At 33.5% G+C, this 24,581-nt stretch overlaps 1 protein-coding gene across 8 annotated transcripts in view; it reads left to right on the top strand.

Annotated features, from left to right (window-relative positions):
• LOC142343189 (innexin unc-9-like) overlaps positions 1-24,581 on the top strand; it is a 103,688-nt gene that overhangs the window by 19,434 nt on the left and 59,673 nt on the right. For 3 of the 8 annotated variants that reach the window (XM_075394910.1, XM_075394907.1, XM_075394906.1), the window contains exon 2: positions 4,682-5,510. In XM_075394910.1, the coding sequence (XP_075251025.1) occupies positions 5,414-5,510 (97 nt within the window). In that variant the 5' untranslated portion in view covers positions 4,682-5,413. Of the gene's footprint in view, positions 1-3,998; positions 4,156-4,235; positions 4,387-4,681; positions 5,511-15,687; positions 16,581-24,581 lie in introns of those variants that run through there. The other 5 variants (XM_075394913.1, XM_075394911.1, XM_075394908.1 and 2 more) reach the window with 5 other exon arrangements.

The following is a 24,581-nucleotide window of genomic DNA, read 5'->3' as shown; positions in this document are numbered from 1 at the left end:
TCATTTGAAAGAGAATGCAACTAGCGATATTGCTGAGACTATATTAAAAGAAGACAAAAAGATTAAAATGACAAATCTCAAAAACCATTCATTTTCATTACATTTTTTTATATCCGTAAACAATAACAATTGAAAATGTCCAGAAAAATATTGTGAAAGCGTATATTTGTTAATACTTAGGAAGTTAATCGGACATGTCGTTAGAGAATTAGTTAAAGGACTAAAAAAAACACATCGATTGCATGAAGGACTCAATTTTTACCTTTAATTTTCAGCCAAAAAGCAGTAAGCTATTCTCTGAAGATATGTAATATGTTCATTGGCCTTCATTTGCACGTAAAACTGAAATATGACTTGTGAAGAGAATTGAATTTTGATTTGAGATCATTCTGGACTGTTTTTAACATCAAAGAACGAAAATTTTGAAAAATACAGCGCCTCATTACATCCGTATAAAAGTTGAACGGTAAAACTCCAAAATTTTACCTAGTCTGGCCTTGCGATTGCTGCTTCTCCATCAGAAAAAAAATAGGTTACCGAAATAGCTAAGCTTACCAAAAATTCAATACTTTATAAGTAAAAGATGAGTTTGGTATACTTATCGAGTAATATTTGTGAAAAGCCATTATTTATCAATTGAAGGCATTAGATAGTTACTTTAATAGCTCCCTAAATACCAAATCAGACGGTTGATTAACCAAACTCAGTCATAACACGAAAAAAAAATCGAGTGCTGGCGAAACACAAGAGGTCATTAAAAACTTACGAAAATAATTTGTCGGAGCCAAAACAAACCATAAGCTTTACTCAGAAAACACAACACTTATTTATTTGAGCTCGTTTGAATAAGAAAAGAAACGTCCGTCAATTGAACCTGTAGCTGAAAATAGATTTGCTCTAGATTAAGATGAGACCAAAAATAGAATCCGAATTTTTTTTCTTTGCAAAAATCAATGGCGTCGTCAAAATTATCTTTGCTATTGCTGCGAGGCTGTTAAAAAGACAATTGCTTCAAATAATTATGAAATAAGTCTTCTGACAAACGAAACTGTTGATATGCTAACAGTAAGTGCTTCTTTTCTTTTCAAAAAATTTCAAATTAATTTATTTTTAATTTCAATAGAGAGCGCTTGAATAATCAAAGACTGCGGACTACTCAATTTATAGAGAGGAAGTTATCAGGAATTTTACTGAAGAAAAAATTCACACACGCAGGAACAGACGCACACTCACACACATAAATACGCCCCACACGCACACACACATGTATAAACATACAAATAAATATATTTATTTATGAAACGAAATTATTAAAATTTAGACAGCTCAATAAAACGACAAATAATTCATCTCTTGTTTTGCGAGCAAAGTTATATTTTCAAAATATCCAAAATTACAATTTTGGTGGCTGAGACTTTTTGATCTCCTTTGAACGTCTGGATTCTGCAATCAGAGTTGGCATAATTAGCGGCAATGTGCAGTTTAGAGGTTAGATTATTCATCATAATTTTTGGCAAAAATTTGCTTAGAAAGCAATCAAAATAATGCTGAATGCTATTTATGCGCTATAAAGGTGTTAGCATACTGTTATACAAAGATTTCGTTGGGCAACTAAGGATTATTTCACTTGAAAGTTTTGTGCCTGGAAGAAAATTGTAATTGTTTGTCAATTTTGATTGCTATATTCTATCTCTGTGTTTTATCAGTAAATCACATTACTGAGAGGGCCCTTTTCATCTAAGTAGCTCTAATTGAAAAAACGAAACGTTTTTAGCAAACATGAATAATAATTTGAGATAATTTGAGATTTCAGTATTCGTGATGTCTTTTCTTTATATCTCATAAAAAAAACTAATTTATTGCTCTGGTGTTATAGAAAAAAACTATCAAATGTTTGGTTTTTCTTGCTTTTTGTTTGGACTCTGACACCAAAATGTTCTCATCAGTGATATGCGAGTTCTTATCTTTTTTGTTGTTTCTTTTGTTGTCTTTTTTTCGTTTTGCTCTTTATTTTCAAAACGAGCGAGGTAAAGACTGAACATTGGTAGAAATTTTTGTTATCAGTTGATAGCTAAATATTTATTTGAAGCCAATTGATTTTGCGAAGATTTGCAAGACTTTTGGATTTTGACTATGATTGGTTTTTCTACTCTCTCCTCACCTTAACCAATATTTGAGAAGTGCTATCGGCTTTCTAAGAATGCATAAATGGATCTTTTTAATGCGTTCATGTGTTTTAATTTCTTTTAGCTAATGGGTTTTAATTTAAATCTAAAAGATAATGGATTTTCATCTTTTTGGACCCTGAGGTTTGTTTTCTGTCGTATTGTATATTAACGAAAACCTTAGCTGCTTAGTTTTGAAACACATGTACATCTAAATAATATAGTTTTTGGCTAAAGACTTTTGGTTTTCTGACTAAGATTTCTGTTTAAACTAAATGTGGACTTTGCAGTGACCTGCCAGAAATTGTTGTTGTTCGTTGTCTCTTAGTCTCAATAAAACTTGTTTAAGCAGCCTTCTAATGAAAATATTTTAAAAAATCGGAGCTGGTTCTGTTTCTTATCCAACTTAACTGACCAAAAAAGTTTGTATTTAAGGAACAATTTTTCGACTTCCCGAGATGACGACAATTTTTGATGGTAGTCATTTGCATTGGTGTTAGTTGTTTCGTTTTCTCGCTTTTTGCACTTGTGAAGTGTTTTTGGTTTTCCAACATAGTAAGTAGGAAATAACTAACCTTTTCATCATATCATTTTGTGTTTTTCAAACATTATTTTCAAAAAAAATTTTGGTTTTGGTCCGACGCTCTTTTTTTGCTTTTTCGACTTATTTTCTTTTGTGATAATGAACGCTTATCAGGAAGTTTCATTAAATTGAGTTATATAGTTTCTGGCTGTTAGTAACTAAATAGATTTAAAGCGAGTAATATATCAAAATGCGTCATTTTATTAGCCAATCAGAATCGAGTATTTAAATACGCAAAGAAATCGTTCCAATTTACGTACAAAGCTCGGAAAAAGTACAAATAACATAATTTCAAGTAAATCTAGTCATAAGACCTATCAAATAAGACATGATTCGGCTCAATAATTTTCGGGTTTTTGGATTCTTTGGTACAAAATGGTGACTAGCATTGAACGGATTCGTTATCAGACAAAAACCTGTAAAAGAGCATCAAAAAATCCTTGCCGTCTAAACTCTCACTTGTTGCTATGTACGTTACAATCTTAATACGTTGCTATCACCAATACAAATACGTTGCTTTATATATCGATTTGGTAGACTGACTATATCGTTTGAATGGGTTGAATTGAGCATCCGAAAGAGTGTTTTGCACCTTTAATACTGGCCTTTTTAGAGCTGGGTCCTTACACGGGAATATAATACATTATAACACTACAATTTGATACTGTAATACTCACAAAAGACTACCTTGAAAGTCATTTGACAAGAATTTTAAAAAGAGCGCATACTGAAGGGAGTGCACTTGTTTCAAGGGAGTACCCTATCTAGTTTGATCGCAAAGAGTTCTTCACTTGAAGTTTTTTGGCGCCTATGTCGCCAATAGGGACCAAATTTGAATGGGTTTAGCCGCAAAAAGAAAATTTTCTGCCAGAATTTGCTTTTTGCTTACTTTTATATATGAACAAGAATTGAAAAGGCAAAATTCTGAAGTCTTAGGGTCTTATTATTACGGTTTTATGCTTTTTGCGTTAGTAGTGCAGAAAAATTCACAGTAAATTTTGATCAAAAAAAGGGTAGTTTAAAATTTCTTGCGCGTTTTTCACCAAGTAGCAAAAAATTTGGTTTTTATTAAGCTTAATAGCAAAATTGCTGCAATGTTAGTACTAATATACCTATCTTTACCAGTGGTGTAGTTATATGGTGTTGTCTTTGAAGCTTTTTAAATGCAAATATTGGACAAAGGCGACTTTAAGCGATCATTTTATGTAAATATTAGTGCTTAAAGCAAGCAGGAATTCAGGCTACGAAAACAAAACAAAAAGGTAATGGGAAAGTCACAAAGACTAGCAGGAAGTACCATCCTCTAATATTTTACATCAAATAGTTACGTAATTATTTGACACGCTATAATCGATGATTTAGAATAATAAAAACAAGAGCAAAAAGGCCGGCCAAATTTCCCCTCAAGTGAGTTTTCTTTATTTCCTCCCTTTTTTTGTTTTATTATTTAATTTTGATGGAAAACTATCAAATTAATCGCTCTACCTTGGTCTAACCTCTTTTGTTTTAGTGGTTTGAACAACTTTCGGCATATGATTAATATTTGATATTATCTGATTATACTTTTTACGCGGGTAACATTAATGTTCCTTTTTGCAAGTACATTTTCCAAGCTTTATTGTTTGATTTTTTAAAATGGTAAACTATCAAAATAATTACTCTACCTTAGTCTAACATTTCATCGTTTTATTTGTTTGAACAACTTTTGGTATATCAATATTTGATATTATCTGATTCAGACATACTTTTGAAGCTAATAGTGATGCAAATTTTTAAAGCTTTTCTATTTGCAAAAATTTTTATCACTACTTTGACATAAATAATTGACACAAATTCAGTCACAATCAAAGTCTCATTAAAAGTGAAATTTCGCCTACGCCTCTTCAAATTTTTCCTTTTTGTTTTTATCGGTGAAAATTCTTTCTTGTTTTAGCCTTGTGACGTATAGTGCGGTCGTGACAAGGACAATCCATCAAAGTCAACAACAACAATAAACAATCAACACAATAAACAGTTCTGTTCACGTTTACCGCATCTTCTTCCCCATCAGAAAATTCAGTTTGTAAACAAGTACATATAGAGACAAACAAACTAAACTGTTTGTTTTTTCCTTCAACATTATAAAGGTTTCGGCGCTTCGATTTGGGAACTTCCTTGCATTTTAATAAACATCCAATTATCCTGTTTAACTGATTAGAGAATTGTAACGATTGTTAGAGTTTTGAAAATTAACGCAGCATTAAAACAGGAAATTTCGATTGTGGAGCAATTTGACCTTTGAGAACCGCAAAATATACAAAACAACCAATCATTGAAGATTGACATTGAGAAGATCGAAAATATCAGAACTGTTGGGTATCTGCTTTAATCATGGATTGAGTACGATCTTGAGAGCAAGTTTTGAGAGATCGAATTAACAGCTAAAGTAGCACTTCAAATTCATTCGAACAATTGGTCTGAGATAAACTAATAAGAGCCAAGATTATGACAATTCAAACAAAGAATCTGCAAAACAAAAGTTGACAGAAAATCATCAAATAATCTAGAGCAGATCTCATTGTCTTCTGAAGATTGGAGGTCAAATTTAGGCAACGGACCAGATCACGTGACTCTCAACCTAATTTTTCAACGGATCAGATCAAGCGACCAGGGTGTACTTCGAGTAATGGGTGGGGGAGGAGGACACGGAGGAGGTCATGGGGGCGGCCATAGTTTGCATGACCATCTCCATCATGGCCACCACCATCACGGACATCATGAGCGTAAGTTGAATATAGATAAAGTGTTTCCTGAAATCCAAGTCCTGAATAATATACTGCAATATATCTGTTGGCATTTAGAACCATTTGTTTGTGTTACAGGTTTAAAACTTGTCACAATTGACAATTTTTGTTCATGATGCTAAGAGAATACCAAACTCAAGAGAAAGAAATATAGCCCGGGTCAAAATTTTCGCTTAAAATCATGTAAGAAAAAAAAATTCAGCATATAAATCTTACATAGTTATCCCCTTAGTCGGCTGATTTTTCATAACATATAATTTCAGCACAATTTATCCACCGACATTATCAGTTCTTTGGGCACTGTTAACTCTTAGAATAAAGCAGTTATCGCCACTAGACTATATAGCCACATTGCTTGACTGTATGAAACCAGGGAGCTCAAGTGAAATGGTATTCCTTGCGTTAGCCATGATAAAATTTTGGCCTTTTTCTGTTGTTCTCTTCTCCAAGAATATAAATTATCAATTTTTAAAAGAAGAATGCAGATTTTTTAATGATTAGTGGCTCTTCAGAATCGCAAAAGATGAAGGAAAGTACATGTTGACAACGCTATAAGAAATAGTGACCAAAAAATTTGAACGTATATTTTTTGTAGGAAACTTCATGAAAACGCAGACGGTATCTTTCTCACAAACGCTGAAATTTTGTACGTTTTTTGCTAAATTATGTAACTATCCTAACTTATGCAAGGAATGTGTTAAAAATGTACCAAATTGTTGTAAGAAATGTGTTGAATTTATGTAAGTGATTCATGAATGTGTTGAAAGATATAATGATTTTTTGGTAAGATATGAGCTCAATTTATGCGAGGAATGTTGCCAAAAGTGCCGAATTCAGGATTTTTGGACGCAATGAAATAATACAAAAGATGTGTTGAAAAATCTGCTGAAATTTCGCAAGAAATGTGTTGACAAGTGCTGACAACATTTTTATTCAGCGCAATCAGCGCCTAAAATTAAATTTTCAACTTATTGAGATTATTCCATAAAATTTCAGCACATTCAGAGCATTTCTTACATAATTTTCCGCTTACTTCATTTGTGAGGGTTTTCCGCCTACTTACACATTTGTGATTGTTTGTACTTTGAAAAAGAAAATAAATCCCTTGGGAAAGTGTTCGCGTATTATCGCTCATTATTTCAAAAAAATGCGCTGAATGCAAGGATTCTGAAAAATCTCTGTAAGAAATATAATTTCAGCATTGATCAAAGCAACTCTTAAAAACATTGTTTTTTCTTAGAAATATCGTTTGTGAAGAAAAACGCAAATGAATTGCGCACAGCTTTCAAGAACCTGGTATTGCAGTAGAACTTGGTATTGACGTATTGCAAAATTGTAGAAGATTAAGTGATATATACAGAAATTTGCTGAAAGTTATGAAATAATGAAATAAAATTTTAAATAAATCAGCAATAATTTTTGCATAATAATGCGTTGAACGTCATCACTTAGAAAAACTGTTCTAGAAAAACTAAAGTTTTGTTAAGGGTGCGCAGAAATTCAAGTGTTCAAGTGTTTTACTAACGAAGTCTCAGCGCATATCAACGTATAAATATTTAAAAATTTCGAGCTGACTTTTTGAAAATTTAAGTGCTCTCAGAGCACTTCTCAAAAAATTAGGCGCTGAAGGGGCACTGTCACCTCCACGTGGTACCGAGTTTCCAATTATTAAAAATGTTTCATTGTGAATATTTTTGAATTTTTTTTGAACCGTGGGAGTGAAATAATGTTAGACACGCAAAAAGTGCTGCGTCGATCGTTTGAATATGCGGCGCTTTTGATCGTTTTTCAGTGATTCAAAAACATGATGTTAAGTAGTTTCTCTAATTGTAGAAATTATAAAACATTAGTATATTACTTGTCCTCAAAAGCTATGGAACTTGAAGCCGATTTGCTAAAAACTGAAGCTTGAAGCCGAAAGGCTGATGAAATCTAATTGGTAACATTTTAAACTTCCGTTGCAATTGCTGCAGTTCTACTACTTATGCCAAAAAAACTTAATTAGACTGCGAAATGGCGCTATTTGTTTTTTGTCGTTTTAATGTAGCATTCATCGTGTGTTAGGAGTAACAAATCTTTGTCGTCTAATCGCAAAGTTTTTTTTGTAAAATCTTAAAAATCTCTTTATTATTCGTTGGTTTTTAACACTTAATCAGATTGATAAAATATTCTGTTGATTCAACATTTTTTAAAAAATTATGAGGTTAACCTATAAACACTCAAAATAAGAAGGTCGAAACAAGTCAATACTGCTTTTTTATTTGGTGTCGGCTTTTATTGCATGTTTTGATTTTGAGCGTACCTGTCAAATATTTACTGAAATGTTTTTTCTAAATTACATTATGACAAAAATTTAGCAGCGCTGTCTTGTGATAAAATGAATTGGCGAAAAATAGCAGTTAAATTTACTTTCCGTATTAAAGAACCATTGTTTCAATCTATAGTATTATTTGCACACAATTCAACTTTAGGCGCAAAGCTCTGTGGAAGCCAGACAAAAACATTTCTCTATCAACAGGGCGATTCCTAAAAACAGGGCGATCTAAAGTTTTGAGAGAAATCTTGAAGCTACTGTAACTGCCCATCAGCCCCATTAAACAATTCCAGCCAAACAGACAGACATGACTTCACAAAATTAGAGAAAAACAACAAAAGCATTTAAATTATATGTACGTTTAGGTACAGTGTGCTGGGCAAAAATTTTGGCAAGTAAAACAATTTCCTTCATATTTAACTAGCGGTGAGAGACAGGTAAAACTACAAATTGTATTAGAAGAACTAGAAATTAAAAATATATAAGCCAGAAAGGGTTGGTGTAATTGTCTGTAAACCAGGAAAAAAACGCTCAAGACCAATCACAAACGCAGCACTGAACTCAAAATTTTTTTCTTCAGACTTGAGCTTGGTAAAATTCAGAATGACAAAACATTTGGAAAAATTCAAATAAAAATTAATGCGAAATTGTCAATTTCATTATGACAAAACTTTAGCAGCGCTGTCTTGTGATAAATTGAAGTGTCGAAAAATAACAGTTAAATTTACTCTCCGTATTAAAGAACCAATGTTTCAATCTAGAGTACTATTTGCACACAATTCAACTTCAGGAGCAAAGAAGCCAGACAAAAACACTTTTCTATCTTCAATAAAAAAAAGAAAAATCAACAGGGCAATTCATAAAAAATAGTCTAAAGTTTTGAACGAAATCTTGAAACTACTGTAACCGCTCATCTAAATTATAAAATTACAGCCAAACCGACAGACATGATTTCACAAGTTAAGAGAAAAACACTAAAGGCATTTATATTGTATATACGTTTAGATACAGTTTGCTGAGTACCAGAGTCTTTGATCAAAAACGTAATATAAAGTGCAAAAATTTAAGCAAGTAAAAAATTTGCTTGAATTTTAACAAGCGTTGAGAGACAAGTGAAACTACTTGTATTAAGTGAACTAAAAATTAGAAAAAAAAGATTAGCCAGAGTTTTTTGGTGAAATTATCTTTAAACCAGAAAATAGCGCTTAAAACCAATCTTAAACGCAGCACTGAACTCAAAACTAATTTCTTCAGACTTGAGCTTGGAAAAATTGAGAATGACAAAACATTCGGAAAAATTAAAAAAAAAGTGTGAAATTGTCGAATTCATTATGACAAAGCTTTAGCAGCGCTGTCTTGCAATAAATTGCAGTGGAGAAAAATATCAGGTAAAATTTTTTTCTGTATTAAAAAATCAATGTTTCAAACTAGAGTAGTATTTGCACACAATTCAACTTTATGGCGCAAAGTAGTTTGGAAGCCAGACAGAAACAGTTTTCTATCTTCTTTCTTCATTCAAAAAACAAAAGACAACAGGACAACTCATAAAAAACAATCTAAAGATTTGAAAGAAATGTTGAAGCTACTGAAACTGGTCATCAGCCCAATTGAACAATTTCAGCCAAACAAACAGACATGACAAAAATTTTGGCAAGTAAAACAATTTCCTTCATATTTAACAAGCAGTGAGAGACAGATAAAATCACAAATTTTATTAAGAGAACTAGAAATTAGAAAAAAACGATTAGCCAGAGTTTTTTGGTGTAATTATCTTTAAACCAGAATAATAGCGCTCAAAACCACTCATAAACGCAGCACTCAACTCAATGTTTTTTCTTCAAACTTAAGCTTAGAAAAATTGAGAAAGACAAAACATTCGGAAAAATTTTTTTAATTTATTACGAAATTATCCAATTGTTCAAATTTATGTCTTCAAAACCAATCATTACCTACTGGAATCTAAAGAAAGAAAACTTACAGGCTAGCAGAAGTCAGACTACGCATATAAGTGAAAACTTGATTTAGTTTCTAGAGAAATATTCCTACTTCATTCAAAACAAAAAGTTATTCAAGTCTTTGACGCTCATGTTCTCAAAATAAAATGATTGTGAAAAAAACTTATGCATTAACCCAAAAATCAGCTGGAAAAATTTTCCCCTAGAGATTGAAAACCTGAAAACTTAAATAAAACTTTTCAAAACGGAGTTTTTATTTTAAAAACATTGCTAAATATCTTGATACCATTATCTCCACATCTCACCATTATGTTCAACTCTCTGAATCAAAATGGTGAGCACCATTGGATCAAAATGTTTGATTAAAAGAACTCTCTTTCAATCAAATAAAAATAATTATTGAATTATTGAATTAATGAATAAAAATAATTGCCATACAATAAAGTCAGAAAAAGTATAGACTTTGAATTTGGAAAAATTACAACCCCCTAAAATCATAAAGTTACCACACCTAAATCAGAATAGATCCATCCCTTAAAACGAAGAAATTGTAAAACCTTATATTAAAAAAGTACCTGCCCCAAAATCAGAAAATACAATTCTCTTAATAAAAATGGTGAGCGCAGTCGTGTCACAATTTTGGATTAAAAAATTCCCTTTCAATTAAAATATTCCTGTCAAATAAATTCAGTTCAACCCGCACCACTAAATGACACAAGCTATTTTCTTGATTCTTTGGCGTTGCTTTCTGCGTATATAAAACCCATAATTTATTGGGAACTATATAATATGAAATTTCACTTCGGCTCATGTGGTTCGCTCATCAGAAAATTTCGTCTCCTTTAGGGAAACCACGATACAGCATGACATAACTTTCAAAAATACTATAACACACCCTCAAACAGTAGCTGAAATGGCAATTTTTGCGGCTTATAGAACAAATGAAGTTGTAGGAATCCGCATTTTTTTCATGTTTCGAAACTTTCCTAGGAAACCAATTTGAACGGGGACAGACTTGTGCTATTTTTAACCTTTTTTTTCTGTATCATATGATTGCAATGTACTGGTTAACTTCTAATTGTTTCAGAGAATTGGCTTCTAATTGTTTTAAGATAGCGCAATTACAAAAAAGAATCACGCAAAGTGCTGCACTTGATGTTCTTTATATATATATAAATATATATATATATATATATATATATATATATATATATATATATATATATATTTATATATATATAAAGAACATCAAGTGCAGCACTTTGCGTGATTCTTTTTTGTAATTGCGCTATCTTAAAACAATTAGAAGCCAATTCTCTGAAACAATTAGAAGTTAACCAGTACATTGCAATCATATGGTAAAGAAAAAAAAAGGTTAAAAATAGCACAAGTCTGTCCCCGTTCAAATTGGTTTCCTAAGAAAGTTTCGAAACATGAAAAAAATGCGGATTCCTACAACTTCATTTTATATTGTACATATACATATAACATTGTTTTGCACCTGAAATTGTGTTCCGTTTAGTAAAAGCAAAAAAGAAATTTGGAAATATAAAATATGAATTCTTCCGTTGGACTAAGTTACGTATTCATCAATGTTCCTCATTTTTTTATTGCTCAAAAATAATTGTTGCCTTACTTGAGCAGCAAATATAGTAAATGCATAACATAATAAATATAACATAACATAATAATAAAGCTTCTGCAAATAATTAGAAAACATTGGTATCGAAAAGCAAATCGAATTTTTGAAACTTTTGTCCATATCAATTCCTGAGGAAATTGAATAAATAACTGATATTTAACAAGGTGGTTAACGAAAAATGATCCAAATGCACAATTTATCAGAGAGGGATATCAGTTTTTAATAAAATGCAATCAATTTTTTACAGGAGTTTTATTTTAATTATTATTATGTTTTCTTTTAACAATTTTTGCCCTCTCCAGCCAATCTTGAATGAATCTGAAACTTAAAGAACTACAAAACTTGGCAAGTTTTGAACAGAAAAGTGGAAGATATGAGGAAAATTCCGGTCAACGGTGCAGAATGGGAGAAGACTGTGCCTAAATTTCTGGAAAAGTGTGATGAATTAAAAACTATATATAAAAATTATATAAATTTTAATTCAGTTCTTTTTTTTCAGAGCCCAGGATATTGGTAATAATATTAGAATGAAACCAAATAGAAACAGAGACATTCTTGAAACAGAGATTGTCATAAAGCATTCTTTTTACAACTGACAAAGTTTTAAAATCCCCCAAAAATGCGAACAAAACTTACTCAGAATGCCAACGAGAATTATTAAAATGCCCGAGAGCCCTAAAGATTTTAAAACTTGACAAGCCATCAAAAGTGCGAAATTCTAAAAATTTTTAAATTACAATAGCCTAGGCTTGATAAGCATTTTTATGACACCACCTTTAATGAATGAATCTGAAACAACCTCAAGTAAACTACTTAAAGAACCACAAAACTTGGCAAGCTTTGAAAATTGAAAAGAAAAGTGGAAGCCATGAGGACAATTCCGGTCAACAGTGCAGAATGGGAGAAGACTGTGTTTCAATTTCTGGAAAACCGTGATCAATTTAAAAAGAAACAAAAATAAATTTTAATTCAGTTCTTCTTTTCAGAGCCCAAGATAATGGTAATAATTTTAGACTGAGACGAAATAGAACACAATTTATATACGTAAAATTAGAAAAAAATGTTCCTTCATGAAACAGAGACTGTCAAACAGCATTATTTTACAACTGACAAAGCTTTAAAAAGCCCAAAAAAGCACAAAAACTTACTCAGAACGCCAAAGAAAATTTAAAAAATGCTCGAGAGCCCTAGAAATTATAAAACTTAACAAGCCTCAGAAATCAAAAATATAAAAAGTTTTAAACCATAATTGCCTATGCTTGAAAAGCATCTAATGTCACCACTTATAGGTTTCCATAATTCAAATACTAATCTGTGAATCAAAAAGATTGGTCGAATCTATAGTATCCTCCCTGTTGCTCATATGGGGCCGGAATGAATAAAGCTGACAGCCAAATCAAAAATTTTTACCCTACTAAAAAGAGGCCCAAAATCATTAGACCTTCAAAAAGAGTATTTTACCTTACATAGAATTTATATACATATTTTTGCGTCATAATTTGAGGAAACTCGAAATAATAATTTTAACAACATTTATATCTACAGTAACAGTCAAACTTTGGTGAAAATTACAGGAAAGGGAAATTTTTCACTTATAACTTGTCTAATTTATTGATTCGTAGAACGGCAACCCAGCCAAAAGTTTCTGAAACTGGGTGTCAAAAGTTTCCTAAGATGGGTGTCACTCACTCACTCACTCACTCACTCACTCACTCACTCACTCACTCACTCACTCACTCACTCACTCACTCACTCACTCACTCACTCACTCACTCACTCACTCACTCACTCACTCACTCACTCACTCACTCACTCATTCACTCACTCACTCACTCACTCACTCACTACTCACTTACTCATTCACTCACTCACTCACTGATTCACTCACTCACTTACTCACTCACTCACTCACTCACTCACTCACTCTCTCAGTCACTCACTCACTCACTCACTCACTCACTCACTCACTCACTCACTCACTCACTCACTCACTCACTCACTCACTCACTCACTCAATCACTCATTCACTCACTCACTCATTCACTCGCTCACTCACTTACTCAATCACTCACTCACTCACTCACTCACATTAACATACAAGGCACATACTAAATAAAGAAAAATTACCACTATGCTTAACTACAATATGACCATACCGTGAATTAAAAACCAGAAAAATTAAGCACCTTTAACTTGGAAAAAAACTGGACATCAGCCCAATTGAACAATTTCAGCCAAACAAACAGACATGACAAAATTTTTGGCAAGTAAAACAATTTCCTTCATATTTAACAAGCAGTCAGAGACAGATAAAACCACAAATTTTATTAAGAAAACTAGAAATTAGAAAAAAAAGATCAGCCAGAGTTTTTTGGTGTAATTATCTTTAAACCAGAATAATAGCAGAATAACAAAACCACTCATAAACGCAGCACTCAACTCAAATTTTTTTTCTTCAAACTTGAGATTTGAAAAATTGAGAAAGACAAAACATTCGGAATTTTTTTTTAATTATATGCGAAATGATTCAATTGTTTAAATTTATGTCTTCAAAACCAATCATTACTTACTGAAATCTAAAGAAAGAAAACTTACAGGCTAGCAGAATTCAGACTACGCATATAAGAGAAAACTTGATTTAATTTCTAGAGAAATATTCATACTTTATTCAAAAAATTTATTCAAGTCTTTGACGCTCATGTTCTCAAATTAAAATGATTGTAAAAAAAATTTATGCATTAACCCAAAAATGAGCTGGAAAAATTTTCCCCTAGAGATTGAAAGCCTCCAAACTTAAATAAAACTTTTCAAAACGGAGTTTTTATTTTAAAAACATTGCTAAATATCTTGATACCATTATCTCCACATCTCACCATTATATTCAACTCTCTGAATCAAAATGGTGAGCACCGTTGAATCAGAATGTTTGATTAAAAAAACTCTCTTTCAATCAAATAAAAATAATTATTGAATTATTGAATTAATGAATAAAAATAATTGCCATACAATAAAGTCAGAAAAAGTATAGACTTTGAATTTGGAAAAATTACAACCCCCTAAAATCATAAAGTTTCCACACCTAAATCAGAATAGATCCATCCCTTAAAACGAAGAAATTGTAAAACCTTATATTAAAAAAGTACCTGCCCCAAAATCAGAAAATACAATTCTCTTTATAAAAATGGTGAGCGCAGTCGTGTCACAATTTTGGATTAAAAAATTCCCTTTCAATTAAAATATTCCTGTCAAATAAATTCAATTCAACCCGCACCACTAAATGACACAAGCTATTTTCTTGATTCTTTGGCGTTGCTTTCTGCTTAATAAAATAACCCAAAAGAGTGTAATGCAAAAAAAAATAATTTCTTCATCTAACTTTTAAAAAGTTTTGTATTTAACTTTATATGGCCTCGCGCAGACCATTTTTTCGCGAAAATTTTGTTGACAACTTAAGTTTGCTAATTAAATCACAAATTCAATTTAGTCAACTTAAATGTGTCAACAAACTCTTTCTCAAAATTCAGTTATTGAAAAATGATTTCGTCAAAGGTTTGTAAAAAAATTATTTTTTGTTCAATTTTTGTTCACCGTCTTCAAAATCGAGTGCACTTGATCTGGTTGAAATTTGTGGATTGTTTAAATTTTCAAAAAGCGGAGCGCGCAAAATCTCTCTCAAGTATTTAGCATTTTTTACATGTTTTTTTTTCAACAGTAAAATTTTTGATCATTCCAAAATTAGTGATAAACTATTTCAAAAGTTTCTTTCCACGTGATATCCAAAATTGTTTCCAGTGCGTAAGATTATTATCGTTTCTTGTGAAAAATTTCTAAGGAAAATTTGACCGCAGTGAGTCGCACTTTCATAACGGCTCAAAATATATTTTACTTAAAAACTTGGTCACGTAGTGAAAAAAAATTGGAAGGCTGCAATCATTTAAGTGCAGTCAAAATTTTAGTGCAATCATTTCACATGTGTGATTATTCTCTTCTATTGACAAGCAGTTTTACTAAAAATCTATAAATATCACACTTTTTTGTCTAATTAATGCTTTCGCTAGTTTTCAAAAAATGTAAACTTTCAAAGCAAACTTTTTTTAAATTTTGGTCGTTTTGGGCACAATTGAAAAACATCAAAGTACAAATGCTGATAAATGTTTTGTATAAATTTCGAATCAAATTTTTTTATGGTACCAATTTTCAGAGACTAACATTTGATGCCCTCTTGAAAAATTTGGCCACTTTTTAGATCCCAATTTTCCTTTTTTCCCTTTTATACCAGAAGTTATCAAAGTAGTTTTGTTGGAGAGCTACTGAGCCTATCATAGAGCTATTCTTTCTGACTTTCAACTGAATAGCTTTTCCCTAGTTAACTCAATTACCTTCAAATCCAGACCTCTTAGCAACTAATAACTCCCATTTAGTATTTTTGGAGCCTTTTATTACTTAGTAATAACAGTAATAACTTCCACCAGTTCGGCTAATAGGGCCTTACTGGAAAACTCTGTGAATTTCAAATCAGTTTTTGATCCAGCCCACGAATTTTTCCACACTTTATGCTTGAGTTTTTTTTTTCCCTTGTAAACTTATTCCCTTATTACCTATTAACTCCTTAATTCATTCACAAAAGCGCATTTTTGAATTGCTAATTTACACTTTTTCTACTTTTCGTTGTTTCTATAATAGCTAAGAAACGTGAATAGACGACGTATATTATTACGCAGTTGTATACTTCGTAAGTGTAGCCAAATATGTTTTGTATAATGTATTGGCTGAAATAATTCAGTGCGACATTTTCTAACCGGTGAATTTGAAACTAAATAGCCCTTGTGAAGTATTTAAACGGATTTTTTCAGATTTGTTCAGCTCACTTTCAGCTCGCTCCTCAGTGCATTTTTAATTTTGTTTATTTGTTTACAACTCCTCCCTAGAACGAGGCTGATTAAGTTTAACCATACCATTTACAATTGGTTTCTGATTAGATTCTTGTAATTATTACCACTACCATTTTTGAAGTTTTCGTCGGAAACTCTTTCAGCACCACCTGAGAAAAAAACATTAATTAAAACACGACACAATTCAACCAACGTTTTTGTCGTTTTCCAGTGCAAGTAAATACTTCATTCGGGTGTCTGGCTGAGGTAAGTCAAAATCTACTGTGATCTTTCATAGTTGTATAAAGCAGTATTCCAGTGTACAAGGAAAACTGGCCTAAGTCATTCTCGGGTCGAGGTTTTACAGGGAAATTTTCAATAATTTTCAACAAAATTTTCAGTGTATAGCTTCAGAAAAATAGTATTTATCACCGCAAAGCGCACTCAAGTTGAAATATGTAATGCGGTGAAAGGCAAAATGTTTTTGGAAGGCTTGCAGTTTTTCGCGGTGATTTATCTGTTCACCGCAATCAACCCTTTAAATGGCAATGCCAATTATTGCAACAGTTCACCGTAATTCTTGAATTTTCTTGCAATTTTTGATTTTGGGACCTCATACTTTAATACCGAGGGCCGATTCCGAATTGGTGTCTTGCAAGATTATGTAAGGTTCTGCCAGAATCTTACAAGGGTTATTTTTTGTTCCATTAACCTGATGATATGTAATGTATCTATTGGTAATCGACCCGGAGCGATGAATGAACGGACTTTCTTGAACCAAATTGAATGAAAACCCGTAAATTACTGGTATTTTCTTCAGCTGACAGCAAAAGGTTCCTAGCAATCTGTTAATAAAATTGACAGTCTTTTTCTTTAAATTAAGATCTGTTTATTGTCGCATATGCGATTTAATTAACGTTATATTTCCCTACGCAGCCATAAACCGAATATTAATTTGTTCAAACCACTGCAAATGTGTGTATATATAGATTGATAACAAAACAAAGTTTTCCGTACAGATTGACGAGGCCCACAAAGTTCTCTTTAGACTGATTTCCAGGCTTAGTTTGACCAAAATCTAAGTTCCAAACCTAAATCGAGTTCTTAATTAATACTAATAATGATTTTCCAGCTCATTCACGCCGTACGAAGAATAGCCTTTACTATCAGCAAAAGAATTGAAAAAATGTATATTTATAGGGCATTTTTTATTGTCTTGATGTTGTTGTCTTGTGTGCTTCAGGTAATGAGTTTTAATCACTGAGTCACTTTTTTTTACAAACAAACGTTCAAGTTAACAACGGAGAATTTACGCATCAAAAATGCTTCCTGTTCTATTGTTTTGACTTTTTAGCTAGGAAAGTTTCATTCAATGTCTGAAATGCTAAACGTTTTCTGAACACTTTAAAGATGAAATCGGTCCCAGGATGAGATCCGCAACCCAAGACAGGTATTGGTCAGATCGATTGAGTCGCAGACGGGGGCTCCGAACCCACCATAACCAAAGATAGGTATCCCCAGACCGAACAGAATTTGAGCCACACTTGTCCAGACCAAACCGACTTTTATCACCATTGGCCAGACTGAACACACCTTATGCCTGACCATTTCCAGACCATTGACCAGACGGAACAGACCCTACGCCAGACCATTGGCCAGACCCACGTAAACGTGTATAGACCGATATATGGGTATTGGCCAGACAGAACAGATAGAAATATGGGTATTGGCTAGACCAAACAGACAAAAATTGCCATTAGCAAGACGTAAGTCACGACCCAAATTGAGTTGGGTTGCACGGCAACCCCCTGTCTGCGACTCCAGTCGGTCGGGCCAATACCTGTCTTGGGCTGCGGACCTCATACTGGGGTCCAACCGTAACTCCATTTGAAAATAACGCAAAACTCCTGCTAGTAATGCAATGACATTTAAGATTCCTATAAATAGTTGAAGATGAGCATCAATTATGACCTCATCCGATTCTCGAGCAACTTAAAATTTGTAAGCACAGGTCTGATATAAAGTCATGACCATAAATTTTCTCATCCTGTTTTTAGATTTTGGCAACCATATTTTCTTAATAAGCATCGGCTGATCAAGTAGACAGTCTACCCGTACCGAACTCCTAGTGTAAATCAGTACGGGGTAATTGTAAATGCAAGTCTCGCATGTAATATAGTTTGCTCGCTTTTTCGTTTGAAATTTGCCTCTTTCAAGCATATTTTAATGGCGCAAAAGATAACCTTTATACAGTCACGTTGGCGGAGTAAAGAAAGCAGCGGGCAAGGATGATGGAGATCGGTAGTTCGATCCCCGTACGCAACTTTGTTTTCGCACTTGGCTTAGACCTGCCAAGTCTAACAAGTCTTCAATGTGTTATGATCATAGCTCTGAATCAGTGCTGATAACTCGACTTAGAATTAGACTTGTCCAGTACTGATATTGACTTGGCGTTAAGTACGGGTACAAGTTGCCCAAAATCTACAATATTTCCAAATTATGCAACTTTAATGAGACCAATTTTTTTGAAGACCTATAAAATTGAATCCTCAAAAACTCAGAAGTCTTTTAAAAACACAAAGTTAAAAAATAATGACGTACTAAATCAAAATTTTTAGTTAATTGTTTATGGTTGTAAGATAGTTCTCTTTTTTATTGAGAAAGCACAAATTTATATGAGAAAGAATTTGAAACTCTGAAAAAAAATTGAGTAAACGAATATGCAAGTTTTGCTTGTCACCAAAAAGTATACACTATCTTTAGTTCTTGTATTTAAACGGGGATATGAAAAATGACTGCGTCCAAGCAGAAATGTCAAGATTCATTTAAAAAACATTTGTATAATTTTTTTTTGTAAAAAAATGGCTTAAGATAAGAAAGAGGTGTCAATTGTATACAAAAAAGGTTACGGCAGCACCCAAAGTTATTCAATAATTTTTGGACCTATGGCATTATGCTGATTCTTGCAAAATGGTTTTGAACTCCTAAGAAGTTGGTCATTGGAATTGCTGAAAATTGTTTCAGTTGTTGTGAGGTTGCAGTTTCCAGACTACAATTAAAGGCTTTTTAAATGTGTAAAAAGTTTTGCTGTTGCTTACGGGCACAGAGATTATTTTGACTGATAATTTATTTGGATCTTGAGAGAAAAGTGATTAATTTTGCCTTTGAATATGAGAATCTGATGGATGACAAATCCTCATTTTTCCGAATACATTTTAAAGTAATGCAAGCTTAAAAAATCATTACCGCACAGTACCACTAAGATAAAAACCATTTGGAAGGACAATTCATAGCAAATTACGCTGCATAAAAATTTACAGTCATGGAATCATCACTTAGTAGCCTAAACCAAGTTTTTATTGAAGTCAGGTTAATGTAAAAAAATAATATTTTTTCTGACCGAAAATATTGATTTGCCGTGAATATGTATTTTATACAAAGATGGCTACCTTAACAGGTGGGTTGGGAGTTTTTAGTGGATAGTTGTGTTCAAAATGCACGACTAAGGTTTGAAAAGACACATAGGAAACAGCAAAGAAAGCAAAAGCTCAAGTAATGAGCAGATTAAAACCAAGCAAGGATCTTTCGTGAAATATTTTTTGTAAAAATAAGAACATGTGTTGCCTTTATATAACTGCAGTTGATGACATTACACCGCAAAACGTATATTTGACTTTTTTTGGCCGATTTGTCCAAATTGTGGACAAATGTGACAATACATCGTTATATTTTTCCACGACTTGTGTCGCTACATTCCGCGGTCTTTTTTGCTTTCATTTAGCCTGTAGCTAGAGTTCTCGATTTAAAAACATATTAAAATTAACGTTGTTACTTACCACAATATTAGTACGTTCTTTTCTGCTTAATTGGCACTTTGATAGAAGTTTACAATCGGCAATAGCTCGGAATCACAAATCGTAGACTTTTTGTGACGGATATTTCCAATTTTTTTCAAGTTTAAAAATTTGCCTTACTTATCACTATTTTCCATGTTTACTTATAACTCTAATCTTAAAACCTGAGCCGTAAAACTCCTAACAAAATTAAGCTGATTGGCTGGTTTTTGTGTACGTTTTGCTCAATGCGGATTACCAAAATCATTGATGAATCCTAAACCCTGCAAGAATTATGGAAGAATTACTTTTTTTGAAATATTCTATTCCCGCAAAAATTAAGTAGATATTAAATTTGTCGACTACATAGAATAGTACTATACTTTATAGAGATATTTGTTCAACCAAAGATGCAGTGAAAAGACGAGGCCGGTTTCTGTTTTCAGTTTTTTAAATTTCTTCCTTTATTTTTTTGCAAACCTTAAATGAAGTTTCTTTTTTTCATATAGTTTGACGGTCAGTTAACCATTGCAATTGTGTCTTGCAAAATTAGTCATTTTTGCTATTTATTTGTTGTTTCAACTCGAATCAGACTGGGCGGTTCCGTCGTCTGCATAAATCGGGATTCATTTTATGTATTGAAGAATGTTGTTTATTTAGCTAGGGAGAGAGGGAAAAGCGTAGGGTTAAGGTGAGGTAGTCTTTTATGGGAGATTATTTCCCATAATCGCATCTGTGATCCCACCATTATGCCCTGGGCTAAGCGACTCTCTAATCTTCACTCTTGTTCTACCATATCAATAATGTACATATATATTAAATATAGATTTTTCAAAACCTATTCACGGTTCTGGGTTCATTTCACTTTTGAACAGATTAAAGTTGAACACATTTCAAGAGTTCATATCCTCTGCTTCATATAGAACCACATTTACCGCTCTTTTAATTAATTGCACGAAATTAGGTGTTTATCATTTTCATCTGTTTTATAGAAGTTTATTGAAATTCATTGAAGTTTATTATTTTTTGTTAAAATTCAACTTAAACACCCATACTTGGAAATGTTATTAGCTTAGTTTGAGTTGCTGATGCTTTTCCAGTGGACTAACCACAAAAATAAATCTGCGTTTTTTAATAGTTGGTTCTCTTTTTTGCAGTTATTCCGCACTTCTACATTTTTGTACCAATAAAGGCGATTTTTTTTTATTTTGAGATCGCATTTCAATTAGAATTGTGTTTGAATATGAAAAGGATTCTTATACAGCCAAAGTTTAAAACTTCATTTTTTGTGATAGCCCCCTCAAACCTCAAACTAACATGTTTAAGGAGCGATAACTCAAAAAATTTTCCTTCAAAAATTTTGCAGAATTTTTTGCCAACTCTAAAATTATCATGCAATAAAACCAAGAAATAAAGTTAAACAGCGATCCGACAAAACAGATTTTTGTTCCCCGCTGTTGAATTTTCCGGGAGCAAACGGAAAAGATCCCATTTTCCCATAAAATTCATTTATTTTTTCATACTTACAACTCATACTTCATACTCGGATAAGTAATCTGGAATAGTGGGTTACAAATGCTGTAAGATTCTGAATTTTGATTAGGCTGCCTATCACGGGAAAACGATAGCCCCCAGATCTCACAATTCGAAAGGTTTTTAGTTTGGTGGTTCGTCTTCTTCTTAAAAACAATAGATTTCCCGTACTATGCTCTTGGCTGTTCAAAAGTGTCGATGGTAAAACACTTAAGTTAAGTAACTCTAATAGCTAATTACAATAACTCAATAGGCATCAGGTAACGCGCACTATGACAATCAAAATAACTACTACAATAACACCGATTGCCGTTTATACTCAAACGCAACCAAACAGCAGGAATTATCCCTCAGCTAATAACAGACTGATGAACCACAGTCTAACAACAACAATGAGTCCGAGCTTCTCGCTCAATCAGGCAAACTCTGCCAAATAACTATAACTAATCCGAGCCGCTTGCTCAATCAAATAACGCAAGTTCCTGAGCCTCTCGCTCACTTGCAACAGCAATCGGTGCTCAATAATAAAACCGAACTGCAAAGACTACTCAAAGCTTCTCGCTCAATCAAATCAGGCAAACATAGCCAAATAACTCTAATTCTATAACAGCGACTATTCAGAGCATCGCGCTCAATCGCTCCGGCAAAGTTAACGCAACGACGCTCAATAACGATTCACAGAGCCTCTCGCTCAATAATACCGGCAAACTATGCCAAACAATCGGTAATTAACTCGTTCACGGTTAGCAACTTCTGCGCTGCGCTTATAGTGTAAGCCGCTTATATACTGAGCCGAGCAAACAGTTTGTTTACTCAAACCAAACAACCGTCATTATTGCACAAGGTTTTCAGCCTTCTATATTGCTATTGGCTACTTTGTTTACATTCCGTAATACCACTGCCGTAATAAGGTGACATGTTAAATACCAACACATACTTATTAAATGTCAGTCAAGATGGCCGCCAAATTTACGTATATGTGACTTCCGGATTTTTCGGTTCTTACGTGCGATTTATTTACAAAGGGGAATTCGTAGGGTACCATCCGCGTGTCAGCTGACCCGCCGCAGGCTTACGGCCTGGTGGCGTCGTACGTCCGTTATACGCGAAATAATTCAAAATGGCCGACAAACCGGTATATGCCTAGTTCGTTGCCGATCCTAGGTTTCCGGGTCTTTGGTTTACATAAGGCGGTTTGGGGGGTACGGTTCGCATCCGGCCTAATCAGGCATGGGCTCAAGGTCTTATTACACCCTGTAATAGGTGGCGTCCACGAAACTCAAAAATCAGCGTTTTCGGATTTCACCCCAAAATCATCACTTTTTCCCCTCATAAGTGTTAATAGCTCCGAACTGGGTAAAGCTGGCACTACCAATCCTGGTTTGTAAATAGCTTAGGGGTGCTCTAGGCTGATGGTGACCCCAGCTTGGTCCAGCCATATCGGCTTCAAAAAATCGGAGCGGGTGGACAAATTTTTGGTCCCAACTTGTAAAAACTTTCAGATTTGATCAAAATCGAGAATTCCTAAAAATCCTAATTTCTTTCAGTTATAACGGATGTCAGTTACTACTAACGGTTTTTTCGTTGCGACAAGCTACTCGCGGATTACAGCAAGCTAGTATTCAGTATAGTACGCAATTTCATATAAATCCCTGTAAAATGCATTGAGTTCAGTAATACTCTATAATTGCTTTATGAACTTTTGCTACGTAGCAGTGTCTTTTTATATGCTCTTATTGGACCTCATGAGAGCTAGGATACCTACATATAAATCACGCAAAAGATTGAAAGAGATGGCTTAACCTCTTCACCGAGACTTTCATGAGAACAGTTCAATGATGACATTTATTATGATTCCACACTTTATGATAACAGTATTTATGATAGCAGCAAGCGCCAAGGATCTGCCAACTCTCAATCAGTGCACCACAGATCCCAAATTTTTAACAGAATACCCGCAAATTCTGAGAGTTCAAGGTAACCGCTCTAACAAAATTACTTCACTTTCCGTTTCTCGTTAAAGTCATTACTGAACCTAATCTACTTGGTAGCTTGTTCCCCGTCTAGAGCTGAATGATCTCTTAAAGGTTGTCCGGTGTTCGCCGCTGTTATATTTTCTCTAGTTGCATTACCTAATTGTCCGTTCAACTTAAAAAAAAATGTTTCACACCTAAAATTCTGATAGTTGTGGTTTTAGGCCATTGGTTACGATTTTACATACCTCCCTTCTTTACCTTTTATCCTCCTGGATAAATTTAACATCAAATCAGAATGCACTATCAGTAAAATTGTAACTTTTAAACCAAGACTTTTCAAACACACAAAAAGTTTTCGATTAGGCCAATGTTCTTCATCTTATTTAAATGTCCAATTTAAGCTTCCGCCTCTTTATCGGCTCGCTATATCACTTGCCTCAGAATCAAGCTCCTGAGCGTATCGTCTGCCAAATTGACCCCACTAACATTCATTTCCCTAAGAGTGTCGTACATACTCCGAAAAAGCTCTCCCTCGGTTGGGCTCCACCACACCTTTGATATTTCTCTATATTTATTCAACTTTGCACCCTTCCCAAAAAATCGCAGTATTTTTAGTGTTTCTTCAGAGACTCCTCCAAAATTCTCATCTTTAGTTGGAGTACCCCCATACCTTTGTAAAACATCGAGCCTGTGTATCTCGTTGGCCATCAATGATGGTTGTCCAATTTACGATTGATCCATATAGAGGAGCACTTGCTGGATAGAATAATCCCAATGGGCAAAGAAGCACGTGTTGAAAAGCCGTACTTTCAGTTCGAGCATCGCCGGGTCAACATTAGTTTTAGGGTCCCTTCCCAGGCTTCACGCTACGTTCCTGGTAGCGGCTTAGACTTCTTCTGATGAGAAGATTCCATCGTCCTGCAGTG

Source organism: Convolutriloba macropyga, chromosome 7 (genome assembly GCF_964194025.1).
Source record: "Convolutriloba macropyga chromosome 7, txConMacr16.3, whole genome shotgun sequence".
Lineage (NCBI taxonomy): Eukaryota > Metazoa > Xenacoelomorpha > Acoela > Convolutidae > Convolutriloba > Convolutriloba macropyga.
The sequence above is the reverse complement of the archived record's forward strand: the minus strand, read 5'-3'. Positions and strand labels throughout refer to the sequence as shown.